At 38.3% G+C, this 27,458-nt stretch overlaps 1 protein-coding gene across 1 annotated transcript in view; it reads left to right on the top strand.

The window, feature by feature from the left end:
- Positions 1–27,458, top strand: part of TENM3 (teneurin transmembrane protein 3) — a 569,896-nt gene that overhangs the window by 509,948 nt on the left and 32,490 nt on the right. The window contains exons 25-28 of the mRNA XM_067551693.1: positions 5,360–5,609; positions 11,642–11,874; positions 12,245–12,399; positions 13,308–14,182. Of these exons, the coding sequence (XP_067407794.1) occupies positions 5,360–5,609; positions 11,642–11,874; positions 12,245–12,399; positions 13,308–14,182 (1,513 nt within the window). The remainder of the gene's footprint in view (positions 1–5,359; positions 5,610–11,641; positions 11,875–12,244; positions 12,400–13,307; positions 14,183–27,458) is intronic.

The following is a 27,458-nucleotide window of genomic DNA, read 5'->3' as shown; positions in this document are numbered from 1 at the left end:
GTTTAAAAAAGTACCATACCAAAGTAGGAAATAGTTGAATATTTTGTGTGTGTTAAATGCTTCATGATTTACAATTTTTGCCACATTTCTCCCTCCTAAAAGTACATAAGCCTTTGGAATTTTACTTAACAAAAGTGTCACAATGAAAACTCTGTGTATTGAATTTTTTTTAATTTACAAAATTTTATTTTATCTTCCAATTAGTTTTAATATGTTTTTAATATTTGAATGAATGTGTGAAACATGAAGGGAGGCCCTGATTTAAAAAAAAAAATCCTATCTAAGACTATTGAATTTGTTTTCTACCAGTTGTGTTATCAATGTGATGAGTGGCACTTTCACTCCCACTTAGTGAAAATTACACAGCAATAATCAAAGCCCCTGCCAAAGCCAGATCTCTTCACTCTTAGACCTCACTTTGGCCCTCAGCTACACAGGAGAAACTCCTGTTGGAGTCATAATCCACAGGATCAGAATGTCTACCTGGAGAGGGATTGCAGCAGGTCAAAGTACATGCACCTCCCTTCCACTAGAGAGCTCTAAGCTGTGCTGGCTGGAGAGGAGAGAGGTCTGTGGCCAGGGCATCCAGGGCATGTCCTGATTCAGCATATTCCCGGGGCAGTCTCCACTGACAGGGCTCAGACTGCAACTTAAAGTTGGCCTCACACAACAGAGCTGTGCAGGAAGGATGGCAGTGCAAACACTGCCTGCCGTCTGCAAGGTGAATCTCTACATGGGTGTGGTATCCAGCCACTGGCACAAATTACGCCTTCTTGCATCAGGAGGGCTGGTTTAAGCCCTAAGTTGTCAAGTTTAACTGATAAACAAGTCATTTGTTTTTATGCAACTACAATGAGCAGGACCTTACTAACTTCAACGAATGGGGAACCAATTGTGAATTAGTAAGATCTGAGTTTTCATGGGTGTCAAAAGCAGTGTCAATGTCTCTGACATGCTTCCATTGATCTATTGTTATAGAGTATCCTGTCATGTGCATGCCCCAACCCCCACAGTACATTCCCCGGGAACAAGGCTACTTACAATTCATCTTGCGAATGCTTCTCCTCATGGCCCCTCTTCCTGGCAGGATGTCTCATGAATGACTCTGCAGCACTTTTTGGGACACTGATATAAAGAAGAGGCCAGTGGGGCAGAGGGGCTCTCTTCTCTTAGAATAGGCACTGCTAGCTCCTGTACATTTTCATGTGTCAGTTCCTTGCAACTAGATTGTCAGCCCTCCGACATCAGCTCCACCCTGTCTACAACTCCTCACTTGATGACAAAGGGGAGAGGTGGAGATTGTTAAGGACTGCCCAGAGCAACATAGCAGCTGCCACAATTATATAGTAATTACAATGTATATAGTGCTTTTCATCCTAAAGATCCAAAAACAGAATTCATATGAGGATTGCTCCACTCATCAGTGTAAAATAGCCAACTTTGGAGTAAAATGAGGCTGCTATTTAACAGTGTTCAGCAACATGGCATAAGAGTTTAGAAAAGGAAAGGAAGAATAGTGTATTCAGTTGAAACTATAAGGGAAGTTAGGTAAGCCAAATGAAATTACACAAATTGGAATTTGGTCAGAGTGCACTGCACTCTTACAGAAAGTTTAATTGAGTCTCCCTCTAACACTATGCTGGGGCATCAGTTCAGTACTGACATAGGGTATGTGTATGCCACAGTTGAAGGTGTGATTGCAGTGAAAGTAGACATACCCACTCTAACTTTAATCTAGCTAACACAGGTAACAAGAGCAGTGAGAATGCTGTGGCATGGACACCGGGATGGGCCAGCAACCTGAATACGCACCCAGTGAACCCTGCAGGCTTGTATTGTGGCTGCTAGCCTGAACTGAAGCCTTATGCCACCGTATCTTCTCTAGCCTATTGTTACCGCACTACAATTACACCTTAATTTGAGGTGTAGGCATATCCTGAGACTGGAGGGAAGAATGCCACTTCCAGCAGCATCCAGGCCTTTTGTGAAGGTCTCCCAGCTATGTGTTGGCACCATTTGATCCTGCTTAGCTGGTGTGATATAATGGGTCATAGCATAAATGGTATAGCTGAATAATAGAAAAATAATACAACTAAAAAAGGGGGAAATGAAAATTATAACATTTAAAATGTCAGAAAAGAACCTTGCAAAATTCTTAAGATATTTATAAAAATGACAAGATGCATGTTTTATTTAGTTTAGTTTTTTTAAATTGACATTGCTTCTATTCACAAGGTGAATTGATTGTGGCTTTAAATTATGTTTAACAGTAGATTTGACAAGTATGACTTTTCAAAGTGATATGTGTATGTGTCTAATTGAATAAAGGAAGTTCTTAGTTGTAATGACAAGGTGGATGAGCTGGAGAAATTTATTCAGAGGGGAGTACAGACAGTGACAGGTGTTTGTATGGACACCCTGAAACACTGCAATAAATATTCTAATGTTCATTTTTCCATTCTATGATAATGGAGGAGAAATATGAAGGACCAATTTTTCAAAGTAATGACAGAATAAATCAGGTGCACCAGTGCAGACTGCTGACTTGTAGGAGTCCTCTTATAAAAATTATAAAACTTAGCTACTTCAGCAAAATCATGGTTCCATGATTGTCACAAATGATGTAATCACAGGAAGGGGGATTTCAGATGCTATTAATGCATTCTTCCTCAGACTGTTCATGAAAAACACACTCCATTTGCTATTATGGTGCAGCCTTATTTCGATGACTTTTCTTTAAGTTTTCGTAAGCCAGTTTCATCCTTTCTGATTTCATAATGTAAATTTGCTCTGGTATTTACCTCTACCAAATTGTATGACATTCAAAATGTAACTGAAGCTACTAAAAACAGTCTAAGTGAAAAGGGAAAGGTATTTATTCTGATCTGTTTTCAATTTAAAAAGTGCCTTGGGGCAAAAAGGCAGGGAGAGGGAGACCCCTTCTCAAATTTCCTAAATGTGTATTTGTGAAATTGATTATTTTAATAGTATTTTGAAAAAGAAGTGTAACTATTAGCACCAAAAACTGCTTTTGAAACTTTGTACACTCAATTAATAAAATATGTAGCACTATAAAGTACAACATGACGTGGTTTTACATGGATTATACCACGTTAAGATTTATTGAGACATATAAGCATAACAATAATAGCTGACCATCCATACAGAAGACCTTGATGGAGTCATTGACTGTATAATAATGAAGACACTGCTAATATTTAGCTGAGTCCAAATTTCAAACATAAATTTCTAACTATGAAAAATTTAACATCAGGTATGTATTTTGCTTCCCACATTTCCTGTGGAGACCATAAAAAGGTACTGCTGTCATATTACTTTGTCTTTATAAAATGATTGTACTTTTCATCACTCAAAGCAGAATTAGGTTTAAGGGGCAGGTTGGCCTGCCACTGCATTTTTTGTTGTATTTGACATTTTTAATAACTATATAACTGCAGACAAATTCTAGATGCAGACTTTGTTACCAGGGTAGATTATTATTCTACAATGAAAAAAAGACTCTTTTATAATGTAAAATTGAGACAGTCACAGAACCTTTTTGAAGCAGCTCCTTATTAATATTTGATGTATGTGGTAGTGGTCCAGTCATATTTAACAGGATGTTTTTAATTAGTTACTGTAAGACTACAGGAATGAAACGCACAAAAATAAATCCATCTTTTCCAATAATCAACGTACATGCAGTTAGAACTCCAGTCTTTTGGGGAGAGATTTTTCAAACCTAAGGGATTTAGAAGCATAAGTCTCTCTAAAAGTAAATGGATTATGCCAGTGGATCCCAACCTGTGGTCCACGGGGTCTTTCAAAATGGCCCACTACTCCCCTCCCGCTGGCTACAGAAAGGGACCACTGCCTAAGGACCCAGGTGGAGTGCGTTGCCACTGGGCTACAAGACCAGTGCAGGCTCCTTGGAGATCAGCGCTCCCCTCCCTCTGGCTGTAGCAGGGAGCATGGCAAAGTATTCTGCCTGGGTCCATAGGCACTGTGGTCCCTGCTGGAGCAGAGGGAGGGGAGCACTGATCTCCCGTCCCCCTGGCTGCAGAAGGAAGCCGGTGCCTGAGGACACAGGCAGAACGTGTTGCTGCGGGGCTACTAGACCAGTGCAGGCTCCTTGCTGCAGCCAAGTGGATGGAGATCAGCGCTCTCCTCCCCGTGCCTGAGCAGGGAGCATGGCAAAGCGTTCCGCCTGGGTCCATAGGTGCTGGGGTCCCTGCCGGAGCCAGAGGGAGGGGAGATCAGCACTCCCCTCCCCCGGCTCCAGCAGAGAGCAAAGCACTCCGCCTGGGTCCCTAGGTGCTGGGGTCCCTGCTGGAGCCAGAAGGAGGAGAGCACTGATCTCCTGTCCCCCTGGCTGCAGAAGGGAGTCACTGCCTAGGAACCCAGATGGAGCACCCGGGGCTACAGGACATGTGCAATTTCCCTGCTGCACCCAGGGGGATGGGAGATCAGCAAGGAGGCAGCCTCCTTGCTGAACTCCTTCCATCTGGCTGCATTGGGGGAGAGGGGGCTGGACTGCTGGCGGGGCAGCCAGGACCCACCATGCTTGAGGAGGGGCAGGACTCTCAAAATCAGTGCCTTCCAGTTTGACCTGCACTTAGCAGGCCACCCACCGTGACTTAGCTGCTAGGTCATATGCTTCAGTGTGTAGCGACAGTCACTCATCTGCACTAGTGCTTTTGTCTGTGTGTGTATGTGACATACTGTGAGTAATTTGTAGGTGTAAAATAGTAAATGTAAAAATGAGCACAGGAGCATCAAAATGTTTACTTTAAATATACCGTGAGTTGTAGTCCTTAATGGTGTATATGTCAATACCTTTTTTATGAGTTGATAGGCTGGCCCTTGCAGGGTTGTTACAATGATATTTGTGGCCCTTGAGCCAGAAATGTTGGGAACCACTGGATTCTGCGATTTTGTGATCTTCAAAAAAAAACAAAAAAAACCTCCCCCTCAATTATAAATATAAAAATGTCGTAAAAAGATTTATGGTAAACACGTGCATATTAAAAAGCTATTTTTAAAAAATATTCTACTATATCTTGTGGACAAGAGGGTTATTTTCAATGTTTTTTAATTTGTTGTGTACATTCTCTAAGTGTATTGGTAATTTTTTTGTAAATATTAATGTATAAAGTAAATTTTCTGAGAAAAAATATCTTGGTGAAATGAAATTCACAGTTCATTAAATTATATTGACCAAAATAGAGAGAGTAATTAAAATACATATAATTTATTTATGCTCATGCACGATTTACATAAGGTCTGTTTGCTGTTAAAGATCATCATTTCCAGAAAGTGACTTTGATGTGGGAAGCAATTGTTTTTTTATTTCTATCAGGTATCCTCTACAAAGGAAATGGTGAAAATCAATTTATTTCTCAGCAACCTCCAGTTGTTAGTAGCATCATGGGCAACGGACGAAGACGCAGCATCTCCTGCCCAAGTTGCAATGGTCAAGCTGATGGTAATAAACTACTAGCTCCAGTAGCCTTAGCTTGTGGGATAGATGGCAGCCTGTACGTAGGGGACTTCAACTATGTTCGGCGGATATTCCCATCTGGAAATGTAACTAGTGTTCTTGAACTAAGGTACATCTTTTCCTAGTCTTGGACTTTTGAATTAAGGTGGTGGTGTGAATTAAAATATGGGGTAATTTTCTGACATTTTGTAAGTTAATATAGCCATATTTAGTTGGAGATAAAATGTTGTGCTGTTTTTGCATAATGCATTGAACCAAAAGACTTAAACATATTTAAAAATGAAGTAAATTTTATTAACTGTAAAATGTTTAACTTTGCATGTATCTACTTAAAAATATTGTATCAATTCAAACCAACCTAATTATTGCCTGTTTTAGAGTCAAAATAAGTTAATGCTGTTAGATGAAAGTTCATGATTCACCTTCTTCTCTAGAATAGTAATATTTTAAATTCTGTCTTCTACTCCTATTAAGTTTCTTTTCTAACCTTTTTTCTAATACTGCTTTTCTACTCTTCTTTACTTGCTCCCACCAAGAAATAAAGATTTTAGACATAGGTAAGCATTTTTAAGGAGATATATATTTCTTCTAACTGTCCATTTTTACAAATAAATGCATATTATGGATTAGTCACTTCCAATACTCGTTATTGTATGAGGAGTGCTTTTCAAAAACAATGACTTCAGATGTCAAATGAGAGCATGTTGCCTTTAGTTATGCCAGTTGTCAAGTTGTAGAATGACTGATACTCAATTCCTGTTCTCAACCCCATTAAGGACCCTCTTTCTGTTCTGTCCCCCTTCAGATTCTGTCCTCTTCTGCAGCCCCCTTTTAGCCGCAGGTTCCCATTTTCTGTACCCAGTTTCTGTCACTTCTGATCCCCAGCTGTGGTTCCCATTTATGCTGCCTGCCCCCTTACCCTGTCTCTGAGTCTTAACCCCTGCTTCTGGCTCTTCTTTTATCCCTTGCTAGCAGCATTATTGCCAACCTCAGTCATTCAAAACTCATTAGGTTGGCCCAAAAATATCATGATACTGGCTTAAAATTCATGAGATTTTTAAATGTAATACATTTTGAGTTCTTTTTATTAGCCTTCTGATTTGGGACCTTTTGGGATTCATATTTCAAGATTTTCTGTGCAACCACATTTATTTTAAAAAAAATACGTTTATTATTTAAAAAAAATAAAAGCTGAAGTTCTTGCATAGTAATATGGCTCCAAGATTCACAAGAGTTGGGAGTATTGCAGCAGGCACTGGGAAGTTAGCTACAGAGACCTTCTCCTCTTCTTGGCTGCTCCATACTGGCTTGGCTATTAATTACAGCAAGGGGAGCATCCAGAGGAAAGAGAGAGGCAGCCCCTGGTGGTAAGGAGGAGAAACTGTGTGGGTATCCTGCTGTCTTGTTGGGCATGTGACATTATAGCAGGGTTCTGTGGCAAGGCTGACAAGTGTGTGTCGCGGGACATGCAGGAGGTTCAGCAGCTGTACCAACTTTCATGTTGGCTATGTTCATGTTTGCTGTCAGGTGGTGGTTTACTTGGGGGTTTTTCCCCCTACACAAATACACAGAGACTCACATTTCATTTTTCCATATGCCTGGATTCTCTTAAGATTCATTCTGCTATTGGCCATACTGGTTCATATAGATTTTCTTTCCCTAATTTTGGAAGGTTTTTTTAATTTAAGAAGTAATATTTCACACCTGTTGTTTCCTAGAATGTCAGCAAGAAATCCCATGGCTAAATATAACATTCAGAATTCTTTAAATTATAGCGTTAAATGATCAGGATTGTGAGTTTTCTTTTTGCATATTCTAGATAGTTCTTTGGTTTTTTAAAACACAGTTCAGACACACTCCCTGTTTGGCCAGTGTGGTGCTTTAACTAATATGCCTAGTTTGTTTAGATAATAAATTTGTTTTAATTCTTGGTTTTAAAACTATTATACCATGTGCAGTATCACAAAGCTGTGATTAGAGGTGAATGAATTACTTCTCCGTTGCCTTATCAAAAGTTGACATACCACTCTGTATTTTAGGGAATGAAGAATTGTCATCCAGCGAGACATTTCCCTAGCATCTAGCAGTAGTATTCCCCACTATCACTTGTGAGGCTTCAGTTACATTCTCAACTGTGGTGTTTCAGACTCTGGGTTGACAGGATTAAGGGAAGTTGAGGAGGATGTGTCTCTCTTCTGTGGGTGTGTGCTATCCTATCCTGGTAGTGGAACTGGCACACTTGTTTTGTACAAAGGTGTAGAGTAGGATTCCAGAGGACTGTGCAAAAGGCGTGCACCCCTACCATGTTATGCGGCTCAGCTTTTTGGAGGCATCGTGCACTTTCTGCCTGAGATGGCAAAGCATCTAAAGGAAGACAGAGGTCACTGCAAAAATGGTTGTGGAGCTATTGTGCAAGAGGATGTTTACCTATTCTTGCCTGACATGACCTGCTCTAGGGTTACAGGTTACAATTTACCCCTTTAGCTCTGGGGATGGAGAGGGGAATATTTCACATTGCTCAAGAACAACTACCCTTACAGAAGAATAGAGATGATGGGCTCCAAGTCCAGAGGTTGTGGTCAGCCTCTAAAATCTGCATGGAGATTCTTCTGCTTTGCTTTTTCTATCTTGAATGTTCCCAAGGATTTGCATAATTGATAACCAAGTGTGACTTGGTTTGGAGGGAGGAGCAGGCAGCATATCTAGTTTCACTTGCAAATCATTGAAATTACTAGGGAGATTTCTGCTTAAACTAAGATGTAAAAAATGCATCCCTTGACAAGTCATTTTACAGCATGTCAGCACAGGACTCTAAAGCAAAGAATATACACTCAAGTACTCATTCATCCCATAAACTAAAGAAGAAGGCTAAATACTATCACAGAACTAGTATCTATAAAGCAGTACTTTTCGTATCTGTTTCCTAAAGGATCTGTCAACATTTAAAAACTCTAGTTTTGACAGATATCTAAACAGAATAATGTATTAAAATATTTTACTTTATTATTATGTTGCTGTTTGTGGAATGCCATTCATGTGGTCGACAGTGTGTACAACTTACTAAATATCATTTGTATAATGCAGTACATTTATATGCAGCTTCACAAAGAGTAAGATGTGCATCCTACCCCTAGAAGCTTTTATTCTAAACTAGACAGACAATGCAGATCAATATCCTACTGTAACATATCAGTGACCTGAGCTGATGTCTTTTATACACATTACCGCCTATGGGTGATTAATGCTGACAGGCTTCATGGAAGAAGTTTGAATTTGAGCTTTTTTTTAGAAGGGCTTTGAAGAGAGTGAGGTCATTTGGTGCACCAGGAGAGGGAGAATATTGCAACATATTGGGGCATAAAGAAGAGACTACTAAAATACAAGAAAGACTTTGAGGTGGGAGGGGATGTAGTGTAGGAGGGTCACAGTGAGTGGAAGAAGTAATAGAATAAATAAGGACTGAGAATAAATAGAATAAATAAATAGGGACAATATTTCAGAGTATTGAAGGTGTGGATGATGTAGACAATAAATGGAGGCCTGTAGAGAGATTAAAAGAGAGATGTAGTATGATACGAGCAGTGGCAAAGAGATTATTTTAGCAGCATAATTGTAGGCAGCACTGGTAGCAACATCTGTAGTTAAGGTTGCCTCACACTATTCATTATGATTTTATATAGACCACAGGAATAGGGAAAGGAAAGGGACATAAATTTGGGCCCACAATCCAGGCTTCTCCCCCATCTCCTCTCTTTATTCTACGATTTTAAAAATTTTTAAGCATTGTTATTGTGACTTAATAAAAGTAAAACAAGTAAAAATTATACATAATAATTCACATTGAGACTATAGTAGCCCATGTTGCTGTTTGACTGCATGCTCTTCAGAGCCCCCTAGAGTGAGTTAGGCAGTGTTCAGTAACTTAAGAAGTAACCTGAATTTAGATTCTGTTTCTTTTATTTGGCAGATGCGTCAGAATCTTACTATTTTTCAGTTGTAATGAAATAAAATGACCGCCATAGCCACTTAATATCATCAGGATGTCATATACTTATATTTCCACAGTTGTTTTTAATAATTCTATAGCATGCAAATCCCTGTACTCTGGCTGATAATTGTAAACTCAATTCACTAACCATATGTTATAGAAATCCCTGAGTTCTGGTTTGCTCTTCAGAATTCACCATTGATGTGCCTATAACAAATCTGACTACCTCAACTTTTGAGCTTTCTGTTAAAAATAAATAATATATTTATCTCAGTTGTGTCTCAGAAAATATACTGTAATTAGACATTTCCATGTAACAACTTGAAGAGCCTTAGCTTAACTCCGTAATAATAACCCAAGTAAACAAATGCCAAATCTGGCTATTTCCTCCAAAACAGAAAGTACTTTCAAATGATCATCTAAATAACTTGGTATTAATGAAAATGCATTACTTACCACTAAGCTAAGTGATATTAGATAATAGTTGTTGCTTTTTTCTTATAATTAGAACTGTGTATTAAAATTAGAAGCCTTAGCCTCATTATTTAATAAGTAATTATGCACTGTTTATAAAACAGGAAATATTTTACTGTGTATATAAATTATTCACAGTTGTTGATTTGATTACACTGTATTCCAACACTAAAGATTATACTAAATAGAAATTTCATTTGTATTTTGCACTTTGCAATACCTTTGTATTTAAAATGTACAAAATATTTCTTAAAAGCCAAAGTAATCATGTGATTATAAATAGTGGTAAATAGTTTGAATAGCGGTATTATATAAATCACTTATGTTATAGTTAAGAGTTGAAAGTATGTTTCAACAATTAGCTTGGTACTTCAACAATTTCAGATTTACATTAACTACACAAATGTAATGTAAACATTCAGCTGTACTATATAATATTTAATTCTGTAACAGTCAGTTACAAAAGGTGTTTAAGTACTTGGCATTTGATATCATTTGTCTGCTTTGTTAATTTCTTTAGTGTGAACCAAGATGTTAAAACAATCTTTTGTATATGGCACACTTCTGTATTTTTGAAGTAGATAGCTATAAAAAGCTGTCCCTGTTAGAAGACATAATTTGTTCACAACTTGTTCATGTTGGTCTCTGTAGCTTTTTGCAAGTGGCAATGTATAAAATGTGTTACATTAGCACTGATTTATATTTACAGAATGTGAGACACTACATTTTGTGAACAGATGTTTGGATATCATCATAATTGGTAGATATGTTTTAGTAGTACATTTGCAAACATATCAGAAATGGAACTGATTGTTCTGGCACTCAGGCTCAGTACGTTAGGAGGCCATCAGAAATCATCTCTTGTACTTGAGTGACCTCATTTCTGTTCTTAGTGCTATAAATCAGGTCAAGAGCCATAACTGTGCAGCCGTTTAAGTTTCTGGATCATGATATATCAACCAAGAGGGGTACTCTCGTTGTTTTTTCTATAGTAGGGGGAGAAAAGTAATTCTTTATGATATGGTAACACTGGTGCAGCAAACTGCATGTTTCTGGAAAAATGGATAGCAATACAGGCTTTCACTGTAATGAAATCTATGTTGGCATAGTTAGTGGTTTTGAGTCCAAAATGTACAGTTACTTGAAATCTGAGTATTTATGTAAAGGAGAAAAAAACCTGCACTCAGTGCTGTGGTGAAAAAGATGAATTTTCCTAATGTGTTAAATCATGCATATCACGCTTTTGAGAGCAGCAGATTAAACCAGCACTAAGGAGAGTGTCTTATCTCCTGCCCACAAACCAATAATATGAACTCTGCCTTATCTGTTTATGAATAATATAAACCATGCACCCCAGCAACTCTATATAAGTTGTAATAAAAAGGATACTGAGATAACAGTGACTAAACAAATGTAAGCTAGGGCTGCGGCATGCTGCAAAGTTTGGATCCAAATCAGGATTGCAAACACTCAAGAGAGAGAGAGGTTTCCAGAATATAGTGTTTTGATTCAGTCCATTATAGAGACAGGACCCATCTCGAATTGCACGAGTAGTGTTTTTATTCTTTTTATAAGAATTCCAGTACGTAGCCAGTCTTGTTTAATCTGAAACTTTTTCTTCCAGTGCATATGTGCTATTTATTACTCATTATGTTTAAATCTGTCATCGCCTTTTACAGCAGCAACCCAGCTCACAGATACTACCTTGCAACTGACCCAGTCACAGGAGATTTGTATGTTTCTGACACTAACACACGCAGGATCTATCGTCCAAAGTCACTCACTGGTGCAAAAGACTTGACAAAAAATGCTGATGTAGTAGCAGGAACGGGGGAACAGTGCCTTCCATTTGATGAAGCAAGATGTGGAGATGGAGGCAAGGCTGTGGAAGCAACGCTTATGAGTCCCAAAGGTAGAGGACATTATCAATTCACAGTCTAAAAAAAAAATCAGTCAGTTATATCCAAAGTTTTTAAAATGTCAATGTATTACTCCCATCTATTCAGTTTTTCAGGTATACTAAAATAGCAGGCACTTCTCATAGACTGCATTTTACTTTTTGTGGAACATATGTGCAATCAATGACAGGAGAGTGTGCAGTAAACCTTTGTTCATTATGCTGCATATGTTTAAAAATGATTATATTGTATACTTGCTACGATATGTACTTCCTGTCCTCACATTCCAGAGACCTAGTCAGTAGCACTTTGCAGGTAGTTAGTAATAGATGCTAAATAAGTTGCTAGTGTGGTAAAACTAAAATGTGTTTCTTTTGACTAAAGGAATAGCAATTGACAAGAATGGATTAATCTACTTTGTTGATGGGACCATGATTAGAAAAGTCGATCAGAATGGAATAATATCAACTTTGCTTGGCTCCAATGATCTAACCTCAGCTCGGCCTCTAACATGTGACACCAGCATGCACATCAGCCAGGTATTTTTAAAATGCAGCTTATTTGGAGTGGGTTTTTTGCGGGGATGGGACAGAGGGGGAAAAGCTAGTGCAGCTTGTTTGCTCCCTGAAATAGAATCAGATGGAACATGTTGAATATTTATATATTAAACAGGATAACTTTGTGGTAAGAAATTTATTCCAAGGGCATGATTTTCAGTATATTCTGCTAGCAAATATATGCTGCTGTATTCAATTTTTCTGCACATAAAGTTCAGTGTAGTAAAGAACAACATAATTGTCAGCAAGAAATGTTAAGTATAGTAATAAAATACCAGCAGAGTAGCAAATATATTAGAACTGTATTGGCGTAATGATATTTTTTTTAAATGAACAGACCCACTAATGTCCTTAGTCTATTAGTGTGAATGCCAAGATACTTTAAAGCCCTCAAAGGACCCTTTTTCTTATTGGTCCCAGTGGAGTTATACTTATATAAAAGAACTTTACTGTTGCTGTGATTGAAAATGGAATACCAATACAATATTTCACAATCTGGAAAGTACTGAATTTATTTTTGGTATTATTTGATTACAGTTAGCAATGGTGCAATATAGCTAGGTAGTTCCTTGATATCATTCCTTGGATTTCTATGAGGATTTAGACTCTCCAAACTCCGGGGATATATGTGCCTGTAGGGTCATTCCAAATTATTGGGGGTGGATTGCCTTATAGGATAGTTCTAATGCATTTTTTTTGTAAGATCTATAATTTGAACAAAAACTCCATTTACTCCATTTGTGTTCATATGAGACCTTTTGTCTAGTCTGATTATAACAAGGTAGAAATATCCTAAAAGCATTATCTAAAACTCAGGTTCAACTGAGTTCAGCAAACTAATTTTGCTTAACCCAGATTAACTGACTAATAAAACCCTTTTGTTTGTTTAGGTACGTCTGGAATGGCCCACAGATTTGGCTATCAACCCAATGGATAACTCCATTTATGTTTTGGATAACAATGTAGTTTTGCAGATCACTGAAAATCGTCAGGTCCGTATTGCTGCTGGGAGGCCGATGCACTGCCAAGTGCCTGGAGTGGAATACTCTGTGGGAAAGCATGCTGTACAGACTACTTTAGAATCAGCAACAGCTATTGCAGTATCCTACAGTGGGGTACTTTATATTACAGAAACTGATGAAAAAAAGATTAACAGAATAAGGCAGGTTACAACTGATGGAGAGATCTCGTTAGTTGCTGGAATACCATCAGAGTGTGATTGCAAAAATGATGTCAACTGTGACTGTTACCAAAGTGGTGACGGCTATGCTAAAGATGCCAAACTTAATGCCCCTTCCTCCTTGGCTGTGTCTCCAGATGGTACATTGTACATTGCTGATCTTGGAAATATTCGGATACGAGCTGTATCAAAGAACAAGCCCTTGCTGAATTCAGTGAACTTTTATGAAGTTGCCTCTCCAACTGATCAAGAGCTCTATATCTTCGATGTCAATGGTACTCACCAGTACACTATGAGTTTAGTCACTGGAGACTATCTGTATAATTTTAGCTACAGTAATGATAATGATATTACAGCAGTAACGGATAGTAATGGAAATACACTTCGTATCAGACGGGATCCCAATCGGATGCCAGTGAGAGTGGTGTCTCCTGATAACCAAGTGATTTGGTTGACTATAGGCACCAATGGATGTCTGAAAAGCATGACAGCCCAAGGACAGGAGCTTGTTTTATTTACTTACCATGGCAACAGTGGGCTTCTGGCAACTAAAAGTGATGAGACTGGATGGACCACATTTTTTGAGTAAGTATAGAAAAAATAAAGTTATATAATTGGTCTACACAGCTCTAGAAGCCAATATCATGATTTGAAATACTTTTAGGGCTTTGACAAAAATAAGTTTTAAAGATAGTACTTGCTAACACAAACAATAATGAAACACACTGTCGCTCCTGTACTTTCTTTGTTGGTCTGACATCTTCCAAACTTTGATGGGAATTAGTGATGATAGATTGATGATTCTGAATCTGTGTTTTATACTTCAATACAGTTAATTATTACACAGCAGCAATCTTTGTCCAAAGAGTCATAACTCAGGCAAACAAGCTTTTGTAGGTTTGTGTTAAAAATCTAGATTTCTCTCTCTCCTTTTGCTCATTATACTCCCTTGGCTCTGTAATAAATACTAAGCTATTGGAAGAAATTTATTTTGGTGTCCAGTGTCTACTGTTTAGTCTTCCAAAGTGAAAGCAGTCAGTAAGATAAGTCTTCTGTAACAAAAAAAAGATACAATGGAATTTTTTTTAAGTGCTGGCATGTCAGAAAGTTTGATGGACAGAAGGGTTTGATGAATAAAATGGGAAGCTTTCCCAGAGAGGATCATGGGCAGGAATCTAGAGCATGAGGTTTGATGAAAGATGTGTGGGCCACATGAAAGCATCATTCCCATGGGAAGCAGCTACTGAAAGTTCAGATACACCCAGTGAGGTATGCAGTAAGTAGAGAACAAATATGACATGATTTTACCGCACATTTAGAAGTTTTTTGAAAAGTGAACTGTTTTCCCATCATGTTGTTATTGTCCACTCATAATAAAACAGATGAATTATCAGAAGGGTTTACAGACTCCTAGATTATATTGTCTGAAGAGAGTCATGACATTTTGTGTAACTAGCAGTACCATAGAGTTCAAAATTTGTTTTTCTGTAGGCAACTTCATCTTTAAAATAAACAAAGATATGGATTGATATACCAAGTACAGTTTAATAAATGTACCGCTCAAAAAACAAGTGATTTATCAAAAAATCTATTTCCAAATTCATTAATACAATTTGTTTAACAAAAAATTACTTTTATTAGTGAATTGAAAATAGATGTTTTTTTTTAAAAATCACTTCACTCAGTAAAGAAATAGTGGAGATAGAAGAGTTCAGAGAAAGGTGCCAAAGATGATTTGGGAACACACAGAATGTACATTAAATGAGAGATTAGAAGAAGTAGAATTATTTAGGCTGAGAAGGAACAGAGTTAGAGGGAACTCTGTTGAGGTATTCAGAATTACAAAGAGCATAATGAAAAGTGATCAGTCCCTTCTTTTTATCCTTTCCTATCTTGAGGATGAAATGTAACAGCAACTGCTTACCAAGGTCAGGGCCTAAAAAAGCTTTCAAGTCAATGCACATGATAAAGAAAATAAAGTGCTGGTGTCAGGCATGGCTGCAGAGCCAGACATCTGTGTTTGGAGATAACTTCACATTTATGTCAGTGTACATTTGGCTGAGGCAGTAGGTGGGGCGACTGAGCACCGGCATCTACTCTCCAACCTTTACATATGCCCATCAGAGACATGAGAGCAGCAGGCACTGCTTCAGTGCACATTGTGTCCTGAAGGGGAGATGCAGCTAGAAATGCTGATTTCCAACAAAAGCAGCAGGTGGAACAGAATGGCTGCCAGTTTTAAGGTATTCTTATAATAGCCTGTAGATTGGCAGAGTTCTGATAGTGGGTACATTCACAAAGCATTAGAGCACATCTGTAATATTTAATTGCCCGTTTGTGCATCATTTCATATCTTTTTAAGCTTCACAGAAGTATATAGAAACACTAGTGAGGAGACACAGGGGAATGGGAGAACATTCAGCAGTAGTCAGGGAATGCATTCTTGTTCTCATGAGTTAGAAATGTCCTTTTAACTGAGAGAACAAAGCAAAGCTCCAAGTCAGTTGTGCATAGTCACCCTGTTCAATGAGAATAAATGCAGTTTTAACTTCAACACATATACATAAAAATCCTGGCTTTCACCTTCTGGCTTGGACCAAGCATGTGTTATTGAAACTAATGTGTCTTCAGGGTACAGCTGGCATATTTAGCACACTGGCATTCATTTTGGATAATGGAGAACCAGTGTATTATTCCTACCTGTAATTTCTCTTCATGTTACTTGTAATTATTTTGTGCCTATTGTGATTCCATTAGGGATATAGCTGATGGTTTCTGAATGTTCTTAATGGCTTCTGTGTAGTCTCAAAGATAAATTGTATTCCATATCAAGTAGTTTACACTTCTGCTCTTTGCATCACAGATAGGATTTAGGGTAATATATTTCATGAACTGAATAATTACTTATTTAGTAAACAACTGTCTTTCACATCTGACCTTCTTTCATGCAAATTTTCTTGTCTCCATTGGGGTTGTCCGGCTAACTAACAGAGTTTTGACACTATGAAAAGGCTGTATTAGTATTCCGTCAGTGTTAGTATTCATTCCATGCTGCCATTTATATATATTTCTAAACAAGAACCTCACACTATAGTCTTATTACAATTCCTAAACTGAAATAAATTACAGAGAAAGCTAAACAATTTCATTCATCCATAATATAGAAATAAATAAAGTTGATACTGAAAATGAAGACCTCACTGACTGTAAAACTTTGCAAAGTGAGAGGACTTCATTGATTTTGGCAAGAAAATAAAGTTCTTTAAAAATATATAGTGTTTCATAGCTCTTTAAATGTTTATTCACTTAAAATCGCCCTATTTAGGACTACTTATTTCTCTTCTGAAGAAGGAAATTTTAGATATGAACAAGACCATTCTTGCTGCTTTCTATGTAGAATCAGACAAGAAAACTTCATTGTAACTTTTCCTTTTATTGTTGCTGATTTGCGTTAGTGAATCCGAATTTCTGTTTGGTTTCCAGAGCCACAACTTCTGTTACCTATGGCCAGAACTGTAATCAACTATGCAATTTATGGCTAGACTGGCTTGAAATTTTTTTGATGGAACAGTTTTCTATCAGAAAATGCAGTTTTTGTTAGAATAAAATGTTTCATGCAAACATGTTGATTTTAATTAAATATTTCAAGGCTGGTAGTTCAACTCTTAACTCTTGTTAAGGTTGTACATTTTTATTAAAATTTACATTAACTTCCATCATTATAATTCTTGATTATTAACAGTTTGCTAAACAAAAAAAAAAAAAAAAAAAGGAAACCATCTTCTGATACAAAACATTTCACATGAAAAAAGAGTAAGAATTCATCCATAGAAAAATGTAGATACTCAGCCATGTAAAGATAACAGCCATGCTAAAAGGTCAGCATGGTTGTTATAAACCCAGAAATGAGAGATTTGAACTGGAAAAGGGACCTAAATTAGCTGTAAATATGTCTTGCTTAATCTGAATTTTTTTTCCATCATGGCTGTTTCATACCTTTTGAATTATTTTCCTAACTTTTTTTTACATGAGCATTTTTGGATGAGATACTATTTAGCTGATCAGTATATACAGCATCATTTTTGTGCCATCTCACCTCATGTGTTCTCTCACACAAGGTAAACTAGCGCAGGTATGTGAAATGAACAATATTTTTACCTGAAGTGAAGATTTTGAAATGAAAAAGATTATCCATATTATATGTCACATTTTTGAAAACCCTGAAATGGATCTATGTCATGCATTTATTGGTGTAGGGAACCAAAAGTCCTCCATGGAAATGTCATAAATCTACATCAAATGTCCCAAAGTGCTAGAGTTTGCCAGCTGGACCTCCCAAGCTGAAAAAGATTTAGTTTAAACATTCCCTATTAGTTGACTGCTTGATTCTCAAGAGCATAAATTATTCTAGAAAGACACTGTAATTTACATTCAAGTAAACTGACCACATGCTTAAAAATGTATTCTGTAAATTACCCAAGCATTATGGTAACCTTCTGTTATTGCAGATGCAGCTGATTTTTAGATTTAGAGAGGTTGGAGAGGTTGACAGAATCCTGCCATATAAACAATTAAAGGCAGGACTGCTGTCAGGCTCTCAAAAGCAGAATGTATTACCAATTTCAAAGGTGCACAAGGTTGATACGATGGCATAAGATCATACCATAATCAGTTTTCTAAATCCAGTAGAGTTATTCTTTGAAAACCATTAGACCAGATCCTTGCCCTTCCCCCTCTCAATCAGGCTGCTTTGCGTTCCTCAGCAGGCATAAAGCAGCTGTAAAACTGCCCTAATGGAATTGCTAGGGATTCCTTTGGCATGGGAGAGTCCCGGCATGGCATAAAGCCAAAATAGTTGGCTGTATGCCATCTGCTGGCATAGTGATACACTGCCATGGTTACGGTCAGCCGAGGCACTGATGCTACATCTCCCTCAAAATAACAGAGATGATCTGTAAGGAACCCATTGCTCTGAAATGCCCCTGGACTAAAATATTCCAGATATGATGTCTTTCAGAGCATGCTGCAAGGTTAATTTGTTTTGTCTGGTCTTTGGGGAGAGTTAGGGGAGACTGAAGTACTGGATGGTGTATGTGAGACGTTATTTGTATTTGTATTTAGCACTGCTACTTGGCAGAAGGAGTTAGGTGGTTAACCTTTCATGTCATTTTGAGTAATTGGCATGACACTTAGATTGTATGTGATGTTTTTTATTGTAATAAGTCTGAAGAGGGAAAAACAGTGTCTATGTCAGGACCAGGACGAGGTGCGGCTGGATCACCTGCATTCCAGTGATGCCTGCTACTAGTATGTTTCCTGAGGGATAACTTAGAGCAAACCTTAGCCTGGGCGCAGGATCAGGGGAATGGAAAGATGACTTACAGCCACACTTTCCCTGTTCCTCTTTGGTCCTGTGCCAAGCAGTTCTACATGATCATTTGTCTTAAGTAAAAAGAGGGGTGAGGGGGAAGTCCTGGTAGACATTTTAAGATAGATAAATGTTAGAACTCTGCATATTTTGTCTAATCTCTCCAGTTAGCATTTATTTTCTTGGTATCTTAATGCTATCTGGCCAATGGTGTTAGCTGCTTTAAATCAATTTGTGGTCATTTTTACTTTCCTGGCTTTTATGTAGGATGTACATTCCCTATGCTAATCTAAGAATTTAACCTTCTACTTTCTCTCATCTCCAGAAGGATTTTGACCTCTAGGTCATTAATCATGAATTAATTCCAGCAATTAATTCTTAGTTAAAACTACTATCAATGTACAGGCCTTTTTGTTCAATCATATTTTAATATGATTCCTGAAAAATTGTTTTAGCCAATAGCTAAACATTTTTGTGTATTAAACTACAGTCTTGCTGATCTCAGAATAGTCTCAGTGAAGAAGATACTGAAACCTGAAGAATTGTTTGACTATGAGAAAATAACATCTGGATATTTGGATTTCAAAACACTAGTTCCCTAGAGCTTAAACACAAAGGAAAATAGCTCTTTTTAACTCTGTCTAGTGTTACTTTACCGGTAGAAGGTAGAACTTACTATGGTTGAGCATGCATATTTCCTGCTTGTATATGTACTTCCTTTCTATGTTCTTCCCCCTGGTCTGTCTCTTTTTTTTTCAGGGAAGGATAGCATCAGCAGCAGACACAAATCTGTTCCAGATCCCAGATGCATCCCCCGTGCAGTCCTTTCACTTTCTTCCCTCCTGTTCCCTATCCATTTGGCCCTCCAAATCTACCCCTCCTGCAAAGTTTTCTTACATTTTTTACCGGCTCTCTGATCCTCTTCCCTCCTTTCAATTTCCCCCATTAGTTCTCTAAGGCCTAGTCTACACTTACCGTGAAATTCAGCAGCAGTCGACAGGAAATACGCAAGCTACACAGAGGAGCTTGCTTATCTCCCGTCGACTTCCTAAATTCTAATTAGTGCGGTGTTCCCATTATGCTGCGCCGACAGGAAATGCCCTCCCATTGACACTGCATTACTCTTTTTCCGGGATGGATTTATTGAGTCGACTTCCAGATCGACTGAGTGGTTCTCCAGTTCTGCTCAATCGATCCTGGAGAATTGATCCAGCGCTGCTGAATTTGCCACTGTAAGTGAAGACATACCCTAAGTGACATTTGGCTGCCTGACTTTTCCACTCCCATTGGTACCTTTCCTCCTAATCCCCACATTTATCTCCTGACATCCTGCTCCTCCCTGGGTATTCCATGCCCTGAACTCATTTGCCTTTTCACTCCCTTTTCTCCTCCTCAGTCTCCAAGGGACTGGGGATGGAAATCAAGGGAGAATGACATTAGTAGCAGGAGAGCTATTATAAGTTTACTCTGCTTCCACTGTTAAATGAACAAGCATTCCAGACAATTTAGAAAGGTTTTAACATTTTGCAGAATGTGAATCCTTAAGTTGATGTTTTATATGGCGTTCCAGGTTTAAAAAAAAAAACCCCAAAAACCCCTTTTACCTGCTTGACTGCTCAGTATAATGCTTTACATATTGTGGTTATTATTACATTAATAATTTCTTGAGTGCTGGCACTTTTGCTCAGTGCTATATGATTCAGAGGACGATACAGCCCCTGAATGAATGGGCAGATCACTTGGAAGCACCAACATTCCAGTGAAATGCAGCAACAATGAAGAGATTACTTTTAGAAGTAAACAAAATGTCTCCATTTTACTCCTTCTTTTATGCACTTTCTGATGAAGTCTGAAGTGAAAATATTGTAACAGTTGTGATAAAGTCAGGCCAGAGGGCCTCGAAAGGGCATACCAGGGCCAGTATGTAAGCCCAAGAATGCCAAAAGCCCTTTTTCCTGCAAGCAGAGGAGAGATGATTGCAGGGCAACTAGAGACACCTGGACCCAATGAAGGGCTAGTCCAGGTGTACTTAAACCCTGTCTTCCCTAGCAGGAGGGGGGGGGGGAAGCACAGGAGAAGGAAGCTGCTAGAGGGCTTGTGGCAGCTGGAGGAGAAACTTCCCCCAGGCTAGGAGATGGTGCTTTTCTGCAGCCTGAGGGGCAGAGAAGGAGACAACCCCTGGCCCCGGAGGCATGCTGAGGGGAAAGGACAAAAGACTTGTTCAGCCTGGGGAGACGGGGTAACCGGTGACTCCCTGGCCCACTACAAGGGGTAGAAGCGTGAGACCCACTAGGGTGAATCTGGCTGTTTGCCACACAGTATTTTGGGCCATATCCTGCTTCCCATATTAGCACAAATAATCTCATTGTAGACACTGGGACTATCTACAGGGGGAAAAGATCTAGTTAAAAAAAATTGACAAAACAGTTTCCCACTGAAAATGCTGTATGTTTTTCATTACTTCTGAAACATGGTGCAGTTACGTCACTCAAAGCCTACTCACCCTCTTTATTCTTACCACCAACATGCTTGTTCAGGCCCTGAGTATCATTTGCTCCAACTATTACGATCTCCTCCCACTCACCCATCTCATCCCCCACTCAGTGTGTTCAAAATGTGATGGGCAAAAAAATCATTCACCATGCTCACTATATGAACTGTGTTCAGTCCCTTTTCAGATTTCTCTCTTGCCTTCTCCTATATCAAATTTAAACTTTTGTCTATACAACCTGACTCCTGACAACGTCTTGGCTTGTCTAATTCTCATCAGTGAGCTCAAGCTACACAGCCTGTATCTTTGTATCTGCTTCGTTCTTAATCTTCTCCAGCTGTCATCTCTGGCACTCCTTCCATGGTGTCCCTGTCAACTTAAATCTTTTCCTTGACTCAGCCCAGAATGCCCAACACACATTTTTCCTCCAAATACCTCTTTAAAAATAAAAACAAACACCTAAAGGAGATGTGCAGTGCAGAGTGCAGGCTGAGAGGACCTTCTCTACCTGACCATGGCAGCGAGGGCAGCTTTAACGTCTGCTTCTGGCAGAAGCTCTTATTCCAGCCAAGGATGAGCTATAGGGGGGTTTTGCTCCATTATACTACCTCCTCTCTTTGCCCCCGACATGCTGCTTTGCCCTTATGTCAGATGGTAAAGCTCTAGTGAAGGAGGCATCCGCGATGCATGGCAAAGCTGACACGGAAGGTGACAAAACCTGCTTCACACTAGCCAAAGATTTGCCTTATGCCAAGGAAGTTCTTCAGGGAAAATTTCTGGCTGATACAGATTTACTGTGTGCATGAAGGTAGTGGATTGGAGAATCGGGCCCAAGTTCTTTAGGGCAGAAACTTTCTCTTCATATTTCTAATGCACAGTTGGTGCTTTACACAGATAGTCTTTGGATGTTGTATTGCTGTCTAAGTGATTTGGATTGCTTTCTGTTTTGGTGCAATTCTGAGGGACATGACTGACCTCACTAGGCAGTGGTCAGTCCAGCAATCATCAGCTCCTCTCGGATGATTTGAACATCTCTTAAATTCTGTGTTCTTACATGTCTTTCTGGATGTCCAACAACCACTGCATCAGAACATACACTAGACACTTACGAAATAGTGGTAATTCCAACTCACCTTTATGGCTGTCAGACCTGGGTGACCTAGAGAAAACACCTGAAAAACCTGGAAGCCAGCACCAGCAGTTTCTATGGAGGATCCTCAACATAAAGTGGGAGGATCGTCACACTAACGTAAACATCCTCACAGAGGCCAATATCTGTAGTGTCGAGGCCCTGATTATCCAGCACCACCTGAGGTGGAGTGGGCACTGTGTGCATATGCCTGATCCACGTCTACCAAAACAATTGCTGTACGCCTAACTCACCAAAGGAGAAAGGAAACAGGCAGGCCAAAAGAAACACTTTAAAGACATCCTCAAGACAAATATCAAGAGATGTGGCAACGACATCACACACTGGGAAACAGTAGCTCAAGACAGGGCTAAATGCCAAAGACTAGACAGAGAAGGAATGACCACTTTTTGCAGAAAATCACCTTGCCCTGGTTGCAGAAAAACACCAGAAAAGGACAGACAACTATTATGCAGCAATCTTGGCCCAACCCTGCCCCCAACACCACCTGCACCATCTGCCAATGAGTCTGCAGCTCAAGAATCGGACTCCTCATTCACCAAAGGAGCCATATAAAATAAAACTTGTGAAAGGATATCATCCTCGACTTTCAAGGGATTGCCAATGATATACAAATATTATGTAACACAATGTTGAATCCAACTCATGATTTTTGAGAACTTCTCAATGCTAGTGGTGCAGCTTGCTCTACTTGTATGTTTATATTTCTACAGCAGATAAATTGTTAAAATGCACAGATCCTTAACTTTCTTCCTAAAGGTTTAACATTTTAAATTCTTTTCGCTATGAATACAGGCTGCGACCTTGCAACCCTTCAAAATATAAAAATAGCAGAACATAATTTTAATGAAATGTTAAAATATTAAAAACTACAATTCTGGAAAAATTATCTTCATATTGAACAGCAAAATCTTTCTATTATCTCAGAATATCCCTGATTAGAGAACAAAGTAAACATGCTAAAAAGAATTCTATTACTAGTGCTCTAGGCATCAGCATGAAAACTCTGAAGAAAGACTTTATCTTGCTCCCTAGATATTTATAGAGCACCTAATCACAGTGGTAGCAAGGTAAAAAACAGTGTATCTTAGTTCATGTACTTTACCTTTTTTCTTCATTTTGCAGTCTTTGGAAGATTACTTTATATAATGTTGGTCTTTAAAGGTTAGCTAAGTAATAAAAATATAAATGAGAAACCATCAAACAGGTAATAATATCACAATGGCAACAATGATCAGCCATATTATAAAGTTTCCATGTAGGTGAAAGTGAGAGGAGGTACCTTGATTTCCATCAAGAAAATCAGGAGATCATATCTGTAATGTTTAGAAAAGCATTCAGCAAGGAGGTTAGTTGACAAGAAGCCAGTAGCACTTTTATTAACTGCGTAAACACACAGGTCTACCCCTTGCTCAGGCTTCTGAAAATATCTTGTTCACCCTCAGTATGTTCAGAGGCTTAATGACATTAGCTCAGTCACTCCCATATTAACATTCTCTCATCTCATTTGCATAGTCATTTCCATAATATCTATTCTTACAATGCAACCAGAAAATGTTTTCATTTTTTGCTTCACATAAATCAGTCAAAATCCATTCCAGATTTCTCTTTGGTATGAAAAAATATATCCTTCTAACAGAGGGCCTGAACAAATGCACATTCGAGTCAATTAAAAATTCCCTTTGATTTCAGCGGATGCAGGAAGCGGCCAAGAATAAGCAGTGCACTGTTTTCAACCACATCAGATTCCAACTTCACCTTAAAGGCCCTTCATACTATGCATCTCCCAACTTATCCACTCTTGTTTCTTCAGCTCTGCCACAGATATAAGCCCTGAATGCTTTTCCATTTCTCCTACAATTATGTCTGTGCTTTCCTGTGTTTTTTCAGTTAAGAAATCCCTCTCTTAACTGGTAAGACTGCTTTATCATCTCCTTCTCCAATCACTCCATAAGACCCTCTACTATGTGTCCTACAAAAGAATCAGCCTGTACTTGTAAACTAGATTGTGTAGCAGTTGGGAATAACTGCTTTTATTTTGATTTTATTTCTGATGATTTTGAACCATCAGAAACCATCAAGGTGTACAAAAGTTAATCTGTGTAACTGACTGATCTTATCATATCCTTCATCCTTTCCTTCCTTTTGTTTGTCACAGTCAGTTTGTTGCTTCTTGTTTCAAGTTAGATTTTTAGGATGTTTTGGGCAACGGCCATGTCTTCCTGTGGGTTTCCATGGCCTCTAGCAGAATTGGGCCACTGTCCTCTGGGGGCTATTGTGTGTTATTAAATATTGATTGCTTCCTTTTATATTGTTTGAGATCACATTTTACAGAGCTATAGTGCTTTTCATCCCAAAGTTTCTGATAGCGTTTTACAGCATCACTGAAACACATCCACTTCTGAGACAAAAATGAGGCCAGGTAAGAGAGGAAGGAGAGAATGAGGAAATGTAAAATAATTTTCCTAAAAGCAATAAATATGAGGAAAGTTTTCACTTAAACTGGGAGATGAGAGGTAAACAAAATGATCACTTCCCACTGGTATGGTATCACAAAAACAAGCTTATGACTTCATGGAAATAAACAGCAGAAGCAGAGGTTCTCCTCAGGTGACATTTATCCCCTGTAGTATGCCAGTGCAAGGCCCGTGAACCATTAAAGTTCCACTTGAATCCTTGGAAAAGATTTCTAGGAGACTCTAATATTGCCCAGGCTTTGTGCTGACCTTCCCTCAAAAGGAATAAGAAAAATTTTAATTGACTCATCTAAAAAAAAAAGTAGTGATTGGCAGAACTTGTCTGTCCAAACTGGGAATCCTCGCTTTGTTGGGAGTGTTTAATACTGACCGCATAGTAAAATGATTGGAATATAATTTTTCTACATTATGCTAAACTTTCTGTAAAAACAGAATTCAAGTTAAGAAACCTGAATACTGGACTGAAATGATCAGTTACCCCTTAAACTGTTTTAATAAGACCCCCATTTTTCAAAATAAAGTGACGCTACCTTTACACAGTAACTAGAAAGTCTAGTCAGACATACCAAGCCCAATTCTCATTTACACTGACACCCTTTACACCACTCTGACATTGTAAATGAGCTTTAATATAAATGAGAATCAGGTTCACAAGGTATATCTTAAAATTTCATTCATTTGAATGGTCATACCCCAAGATTTACACTGCCAAAATGCATAGATTTGTCAGTAATGAAAGCGTTAAAATAGGGCAAAAGTGTAGAAGTGACACTGAAGGTAGATATATGATAGTAGGAGAGCTAAACATAAAAACAACAAGGGAGGACCTCACCCTACTGCTCTTTTCCTTAGCACTTCAGCAACAGCAGAATTAATCAGACAAAATTCAAGTTACCTTAATTCTGCTGCTTTTTCTGGGAAACACTGTATGTGCAGAAGCACTAGAGGCATGAAGCAGATTTTTCGTCTAGAATGGTGGTGTTATCTTGTATAGCAGATGAGAGGACAGAAATGGTTTCTCTCCCCATCCAACTGCATGCCTCCCTTTGTGTTTTTTCACTTAGTGCTTCCCCAACAGGAATTGTCAGTTTCACTCTCTAATACATAGAATGATAAAAAATTATCACATAATCATAGAAATATAGGACTGGAAAAGACCTTGATAGGTCATCTAGTCCAGTGCCTTGCACTGAGGCAGGATAAGCATTATCTGGACTAGCCCTGGCAGGTGTTTGTCTAACCTGTTCTTAAAAACCTCCAATGACGGAGATTCCTAAAACAATTTGTTTCAGTGCTTAGCTGCCCTTGTGGCACAATCCAGCCTAAGGGATACCAGAAAAATATAGAAGGGGAGCAGGAAGGGATGTCAAAATGGGGAGAGAGCCTTAATGAAAGGAGAAAAAGAAAAGAGAAACAAAGTGTGTAACATTAGGGTGGAGGTTGTATTTCTTTCTCTCAGCAATCTAGTTAATAGTGAAAAATAATTGGATTAATAGAGAAAAGCAGCTCAGGAATAAAATTCTCTCCTTTCCTACAATTTTGGGATTCCCCATTATTTAAAAGCAGGGCAGAGGTGGTAAAGGAAATTCCCCTCCCTCTTCCCATAGATAAAAATGAAATTAAAAACCTATGTTATTTGGGTTATATACTCTCACTTTGCTTTATCCCTACGATCAGTTAGGGATCAGCAGCAAAGATGATGGCAGGAGTCAAGAAAGTAGGACTGGTTAAGAAGAGCTGTGGTATTTAATCATGATTACGTTGTATAGTCTCAGTTTGCAGTAGTCTTGGACCTGTGACAGGCAGATTGTTTTTTCTAGTCTCAAGATTTTTGGGAGTAAAATTCAGGACATTTTTTTCTTTGAAGTTAAATATAATTAAAAGAACATCTTTATAAACTGACAGTATGTCTACAAACTAATTTCCCTACATTTTTGCATTACAGATCCTAATTTCTATCAATGTAAATGTGAGCTTAATGGCCTCAACAAGCTGAATTAAACATTTTATTGCCACATTATGATGGATTTTCAATATGTATCAAAATGATGATAGACATACACAATGACTGTATTTTGTACTTATTAAAGATGAGCGTTGAACTTTTTCTTTATATGCTCACTTGATTTAGCTTGCCACTGGAAATGTGCAGAGTACTTTGATATGCATACCTCTTTATTGACAAAATAGAAGCAATCTGCAAAGGTTCTGTGAATTTCCTTTACACTTACAATAAGTAGAGAGATGCACTGAAGATATTTCTAATGTATGTTCACTGAATATATTAATAGTACTGTTTATCCTACCATCCAATTTATACATAGCTATATTATGAAAAATGTTCATGCCTCATTTCTCAGATATACTTCTCAAAT

The sequence above is a fragment of the Emydura macquarii genome, unplaced genomic scaffold, assembly GCF_026122565.2.
Source record: "Emydura macquarii macquarii isolate MOO-44397 ecotype Brisbane River unplaced genomic scaffold, CSIRO-AGI_Emac_v2 contig_1363, whole genome shotgun sequence".
Lineage (NCBI taxonomy): Eukaryota > Metazoa > Chordata > Testudines > Chelidae > Emydura > Emydura macquarii.
The sequence above is the reverse complement of the archived record's forward strand: the minus strand, read 5'-3'. Positions and strand labels throughout refer to the sequence as shown.